Raw genomic sequence first — 7,089 nt, 5'->3', positions numbered from 1 at the left:
ATTCTAGGAAATGTATGTAGTTCAGCTTGACCCCTTACAAAACCATCAGACCCTTACCTTGAATGACTTCCCATACTTTTATATCCTTAACAAAACTTGTAAGGTTCTTTGTGACCTGTCTTCCACCAGACTTTCTGGCTTTATCTCCTACTCCCCGCACCCCCTATCTGAGGCAATTATGTATTTGTGTTCAGTACAAATGTTCGAACATTTCTAACCTTTTCACACTATCCCTCCTGGCTGAAATACTGTTCTGCCTTCCCTATCTTCCCCTTAACCTAGCTGAGACCTATTCACCGTTATGGGCTCAGCTTCTTTTAGGAAACCTTCCCTGACACATCCCTTTATCATTGGTGGCCAGTACAAAACCAGGTCCATAGTTAGAACCCAACAAATTTCAGTTGAATAAATTAATATGTGCCAATGACAAAACTGAGTATAGCTGAATGAACAGGGCTGCAGCCCTAGGCACATAGGGGATAAAGTGCTATAGCGAAGGTCTATGGGTAGGCAATATATTCGGTCTGTTAAAATGTGTGGAACACTACTCACTCCTGCAGAAATATACACATTCCATTTATCCCCTTATTCACTCTATCCCTTTGCTACATAAACCCCCATTGCAACAGATACTTCTTGTCTTAGTTTGAGTCCCCCACAAAGCAGAGCCTAACACAAGGTAGTTAGTTTGGGAGGTGATTCCTGGGAGTAGGATTAAAAATCAGGGAGGGAGGAGAGGGAAGGGGGAAAAACCCAGTAAAGGGAGTTATTGAGCTGGTTAATGCCCTGAGCTGCCCCACTTCCCGAGGACCTTTATCTCCATGAATCACTAGGTGCCACCATAAGTAGAAGAAGAATAAGAAACACCAAACCAATTTTACCTCCTCCTCTCAGAGAACTCATGACTTGGGAGTTTAGGGAAATTTCACTAATTTTATCTCTGTATAGATAGTATGAAGAAAAGAGAGAGTGGGGGGACACCTGAGTGGCTTAGTTGGTTGGGCGACCGACTTCGGCTCAGAGCATGATCTCACAGTTCATGAGTTGGAGCCCTGCGTCGGGCTCTGTGCTGACAGCTCAGAGCCTGGAGCCTCCTTCGGGTTCTGTGTCTCCCCTCTCTCTTCCCCTTCCCTGCTCACGCTCTGTGTCTGTCTCTCAATAATAAATAAAGGTTAAAAAAAAAACAAAGGTAGAAGGGGTAAACAGCTCATCACTGGATGACTGCTTTATTCAAAGAGTGTTGCTCAGGGGTGCCTGGGTGGCTCAGTCGGTTAAGCGTCCGACTTCAGCTCAGGTCATGACCTCACAGTCTGTGAGTTCGAGCCCTGCGTCCGACTCTGCGCTGACAGCTCGGAGCCTGGAGCCTGCTTCTGATTCTGTGTCTCCCTCTCTCTCTGCCCCTCCCCTGCTCACACTCTGTCTCTCTCTCTCAAAAATAAATAAACATTAAAAAAAAATAAAAAAAAAAAAAAAGAATGTTGCTCAATGATGCAAACTCCCAGTTATATGCACATTCCTTCTCCTTATGTTGTATGGGAATGGTAAGCCTGGGGTGGTACAGTGCAACAACCTTGCCTAGCACAGAGCAGCTACTGACCAAATGTTTGTGGAAGGGACAAGAGCAGGTGAAATATCAAAGAGTTGTTTGACCAAGAGTATGAGGAAAATATAGATCAGTGTTTCTCATACGGGGACTATTTTGCCACCCAGAAAACACCTGGCAAGGTCTAGAGACATTTTTGGTTGTCACAACTAGAGAAGAGGGTGCTACTGCAATCTTGTGGGTCAAGACAAGGATGCTGCAAAGCATCCAATAATATATAGGACACCTCCCCTTCCCCCAACAAAGAATTATCCTGCCCAAGATATCAGTAGTGCCAGGGGTGAAAAATCCTGACACAGATAAAGGTTATCTGGGCATTAATATATATATCTATATAGATATATAGAGATAAATATTGATACATTTCTATAGACATTTTATTTCTTCACTTAAGATAGTTTATAACATTTTTAAAAATCAATGTTTAATTACAAATGATTTGCCCCTAAAAAAGAAAAAAAAAAAAAAAGATTTGCCCTACATGGCAGCAATACAAAGTGTTGCGTTAGTACCACCAAAACCAAAGGAATTGGTGAGTCCAATACGTCTTTTCTCAATTTTCCATTCTTGTGCCTTTAGTGGAACATAATTGAGATCAAATTCTGGTTCTGTACAATCCAGGTTTAAAGTAGGTGGTAGTTTTTGATAATAACAAGCCAGAGCAGTAAAAGCTGCCTCAACTGCCCCTGCAGCTCCCAACAGATGTCCCGTGGCTCCCTTAGTTGAAGAAACCGCAAGGGCACGGGTATGGTCTTTGAAAAGATGTTTGATAGCTTTGTTTTCAGCAGCATCTCCCAATGGTGTGGAAGTAGCATGTGCATTGACATAGGATATCTCTTCAGGTTGTACACTTGCATCTTTTACAGCTGCAGCCATACATCTAATAAAATAGGGGAAAAAATGATCAGAACTAAGTCTAATTTTAACACACGAGTCATTATATGGCCTATGAGAAAGAAATACACATATATACAGGATAAAAAGAATCTTTTGCGCTAATAACAAAACTCCAACTTGGATTACCATATGCATTAGCATGCCACCTGCCTAGTACCCTGGACTAATTCAACACCATGAGATAAATACACAAGCCTATGGGTTTTAAAATCTCTAATAAAATATATTTCCATTTATTTGGATTGATATCTTTCCCTGGGAGAAAAACCACATTCACTCAGCCTAGAATAGTTTTTCTTCTAGCAATCTTTCTCTCTTTCTTTCTTCCTTCCTTCCTTCCTTTCTTTCTTTTTTAATTTTTTAATGTTTATTCTTTAAGAGGAACAGCAAGCAGGAGCAGGAGACGGGGAGAGAGACGGGGACAGATGAACCAGAGCAGGCTCTGCGCTGACAGCACAGAGCCCGATGCAGGGCTCATACTCGCCAACTGGGAGATCATGACCTGAGCCAAAGGCAGATGCCCAACCACCCAACTGACTGAGCCACCCTACGAATCTTTCATCAGTGGGATGTGTGTGTGTGTGTGTGTGTGTGTGTGTGTGTAGTGATTCCAAATAGGGAGAAAAATTTTATAACCATGTTTTAATTTTCTTCTCATATTTAAATGTAAAACTTGGCATATTTCCCAATAATCTAAAAACGTCTGTACCAATACTTTGGTGCTTCAAATAACCTTTCAAGGGGCACCTGGGTGGCTCAGCCAGTTGAGCGTCCGACTCGATTTCATCTTGGGTCATTATCTCACAGGCCTGCGTCAGGCTCTAGTTGGGATTCTCTCTCTCTCACTCTCTGCCCCTACCCCACTCACACTCTCTCTCTCAAAATAAATAAACATTTTTAACAAATAACCTTTCAAAATTCTATTTAGGCTATAAGAATTCTAAGTAAGTGAGCAAGTATAAAGCCAAGCCAAAGCAGGGGCGCCTGGGTGGCTCAGTCGGTTAAGCGTCCGACTTCGGATCAGGTCACGATCTCGCGGTCCGTGAGTTCGAGCCCCGCGTCAGGCTCTGGCTGATGGCTCAGAGCCTGGAGCCTGTTTCCAATTCTGTGTCTCCCTCTCTTCTGCCCCTCCCCCGTTCATGCTCCGTCTCTCTCTGTCTCAAAAATAAATAAACGTTAAAAAAAATTTTTTTTTTTTAAATAAAAAAAAAAGCCAAGCCAAAACAAACAAATACAAAAATAAAACTTTTCTCTCGAAGAACCTTTGAAAAGCTCAGGAATGTCAACACCCTCTTTTTTAGATCCTGATCTCTGGGTTGCACATATTTCCTTAAGAGGCAGCTTAGAGTGTAATTTGAACTTTCACCTAAATACAACTATTTCTGCATCTAGCTGGCTACTATGTTTGACATTTCTAGCACCAGCAACTACTTACTGAAACTCAAAAGGATAATTCAGTGGGTCAGTAAACTATGGCTCTAGCCAGATACCTGCTTTTACAAATACAGTTGACCCTTAAATAATATGGGTGGGTCCACTTGCGGATTTTTTATGTAACTATTCTGTAAATGTATTTTCTCTTCTTTATGATTTTCTTAATAACATTTTCTTGTCTCTAGCTTACCATGTGAGAATACAGTACATAATATGTATATAAAATATGTGCTCATTGACTGTTTATGTTACCAGTAAGGCTTTTTTGTCAACAGTAGGCTATTAAGTTTTGGAGGAGTCAAAAGTTATACATTAAATTTTTGACTGCATGGGGGTCAGTGACCCCTTGTTCAAGGGTAAACTCCGGTTTCACTAGATCACGCCCATTCATTTATGTATTGTCTATGGCTGCTTTCACAAGAGAAGACAGAATTGAGTAATTGTGACAGAGACCCTATGGTCCACAAAGCTGAAAATACTCTTTGTCCCTTTACAGAAAAGGTTTGCCAACCCCTGGTCAATTTGACTGGTTAAAACATAATATGATCGGGGCGCCTGAGTGGGTCAGTCGGTTAAGTGTCCAACTTCAGCTCAGGTCATGATCTCGCAGTTTGTGAGTTTGGGCCCCATATCGGGCTCTGTGCTGACAGCTCAGAGCCTGGAGCCTGCTTTGGATTCTGTGTCTCCCTTCCTCTCTCTCTCTCTCTGCCCCTTCCCTGCTCGTGCTCTGTCAAAAATAAACATAAAAAAAAAAAATTATGATCTAAGCAGGCTAACCTATTAGCTAACACATTAACAGGGATTTTTTTTTAACTTAATTATCTCTTATGCAATATCGACTTGTTTTTCAAAGTGTGGTCCTCAGACCAGCAGCGTCAGCATCAGCATCATGGGAGATTGTTAGAAATGCAGAATCTCAACCACCACCCTAGACCTAGAATCCGAATCTCCATTTTAATATCCCTGGATAGTTACAAGTTAGGAAGTCCTGATTTAGTAATAGTAGAACCCTGTTGAAATGGTGCAGAGACCAGACACAACTAGAAGAAAGGTTTGACTTTACTGTCTGAGTCTGATGAAGGGCCAAAGAGGAGGACTGTGGGAGGGAGCACTCTGACAGTTGTTAAGCACAATTCAAAGTATGAAAAGTTGGCAAAGACACACATGGCTTTTCTCAAAACTTTACTGGCCTTAACTAAAATCCAATTTTTATGAAGGATGGCTAAAAGCTTTCAAATATTTCAAACGTGTTGAAGCAAAGAATTCAAAACCTTTTTAAAACGGAAAAACACCAAAGATACTGTGTACCAGAGGCAGATACTACAATTTCCCCTAATTTGAGATTCCAATTAAGATGTCTTATGTGAAGAAATATTTTAAATAAAACAGCAAGTCTTTACCTTAAGGCGCCTTCTCCTTCGGGATCAGGTGCAGTTATGTGACCGGCATCACCTGAGAGGCCATAGCCCAAAACTTCTGCATAGATCCGGGCCCCTCGTTGAACAGCATGATCATGTTCCTCCAGTACCATCACAGCTGCACCTTCTCCCATTACAAAACCATCTCTCTTGGGGTGAAACGGCCGACAGGCCAGCTTAGGATCAGAGTTTGTGCTCAGAGCACGGGCTCTGGAAAACCCAGCAAGAGATAAAGGGCTAATGCAAGAATCTGCACCTCCAGCCACCATCACATCAGCATCACCATGGGCTATAAATCTAAAAGAGTCTCCCACGGCATGAGCTCCTGTGGTACAGGCTGTAGACACTGCATGATTGGGGCCCTTGAGTTTATATCGAATGCTGACCTGCCCTGCTGCCATATTGACCAGAATCTTCGGGACAAAGAATGGGCTGACTTTACTGTAACCTTTTGTCTGAAACATCAAAGCAGTTTCAGAAACAACTTCGAGAGGAACCATTCCCATGCCAATTGCAACGCCAGTAGCCACTCGATCGGCTTCTGATTGAGGACGCCAGTCAGAATCTTTCATGGCTAACTCTGCAGCCCCAATGGCCATAATGGTGGGAGAAGACATGGACTTGATATCTGACCTGGATACAAAATTTTGTTCGTTGAACTGACCGTCAGCACAACCTCTTGGCACTAAAGCAGCAACACTGCAAGGGATACTCTTATATTCTTCACCGACCAGTGAAACAATTCCACTCTCTCCCCGGATAAGACGATCCCATACCAGCTGCGTTCCAACACCAAGAGGAGTCACTAAACCAATGCCTGTAATGACAACCCGCCTACGAATTCTGGATGTTGGCACAGTTCCAAAAAACCTCCTTTTATTTCCTATTAATTGCTGGCATAATCTTGAATATAGATGAGGGCTTGTAATTTTTAAGAAATTTTGCAAGCAATTTGACAACATGGTTGAGATTCAGATGATCATAAACACATTCCTGTACATCACAACACGCCCAGGAGGTAACCACTGTTGTTTAAATAGCTTATAGGCCTAGGAAACAATAGCAGAAACGTTTTCAGGTGCTGGGTGTGAGCTGTTAATGAACACAGAGAAAATAACGTTAACATCATTTTAATTTATACTTATTAAACGAACCATTTGGAGTTCCCTTTTTTGATTGTAAGTACCCTCACATTCCAAGATGAAGAGGTGAAATGATGACTCAATTCACCAAAATAGAATTACACTAGGTAAATTACAAAGGCATTCCCAGCCCTTTAGGGGCTGCATAAAGGAGACTTTTTCAGGATTATCGAGGCCTTATTCTAAGTATTTCTAGCATCAGTGGCACAAAAAAAAACACTGCAAGGCCTATTCTCTGAGCTACGGGTAAGTGAACTTTACTGATCTTCAAAACGTGGAGATAATTAGGGTTTTTAATCAGGAGACGGGAAGTGAGGGGCGTGGCCAACTCCTCCCTCCCCGCCCCCTCCCTCCCTCCCTCTCCCCTCTCCCCCTCTCCCCCCACCCCCTGCCTCTCAAGCACCACCACACACACTAAGAAAGCATGGCTAGAGGAAGAAAAGTCAGGCGCAGATCATCAGACTCCCCTTTCCCGATCCAACCCCCACCCAATCTGGCTGTGGAGAGGCGGAAGGAGAACGCTAGCACGCCGCTGATACCTTCGCCAGGCGTCGCGCCGGCCGCGCAGCCGCCCTCTGCATTCGCACGTCCGCTC

General features: G+C 42.9%; 1 protein-coding gene across 3 annotated transcripts; it reads right to left on the bottom strand.

The window, feature by feature from the left end:
• Window positions 1-2,017: 2,017 nt before the first annotated feature.
• On the bottom strand, window positions 2,018-7,089 carry OXSM (3-oxoacyl-ACP synthase, mitochondrial). Of its 3 annotated transcripts, none has more exons than XM_042956147.1 (3): window positions 7,034-7,089; window positions 5,335-6,444; window positions 2,018-2,483 (listed from the first exon to the last, which is right to left on the bottom strand). In XM_042956147.1, the coding sequence occupies exons 2-3, from the start codon at window positions 6,312-6,314 to the stop codon at window positions 2,081-2,083; spliced, it is 1,383 nt and encodes a 460-aa protein (XP_042812081.1). In that variant the 5' UTR covers window positions 6,315-6,444; window positions 7,034-7,089; the 3' UTR covers window positions 2,018-2,080. The 3 variants fall into 3 exon arrangements, with proteins under 3 accessions (XP_042812081.1, XP_042812083.1, XP_042812082.1); XM_042956149.1 differs by lacking the exon at window positions 7,034-7,089 and adding an exon at window positions 6,908-6,997; XM_042956148.1 differs by lacking the exon at window positions 7,034-7,089 and having other exon boundaries at window positions 5,335-6,784.

Source organism: Panthera leo, chromosome C2 (assembly GCF_018350215.1).
Source record: "Panthera leo isolate Ple1 chromosome C2, P.leo_Ple1_pat1.1, whole genome shotgun sequence".
Lineage (NCBI taxonomy): Eukaryota > Metazoa > Chordata > Mammalia > Carnivora > Felidae > Panthera > Panthera leo.
The sequence above is the reverse complement of the archived record's forward strand: the minus strand, read 5'-3'. Positions and strand labels throughout refer to the sequence as shown.

What these genes read in the sequence shown, in the direction of transcription:
- OXSM (XM_042956147.1), bottom strand. Translation starts at nt 6,314, where the DNA reads ATGTTGTCAAATTGCTTGCAAAATTTCTTAAAAATTACAAGCCCTCAT. An exon ending in GAAGGAGAAGGCGCCTTAAG is followed by an intron (nt 2,484 to 5,334) that starts GTAAAGACTTGC and finishes CTATTTTATTAG; the next exon opens with ATGTATGGCTGCAGCTGTAA.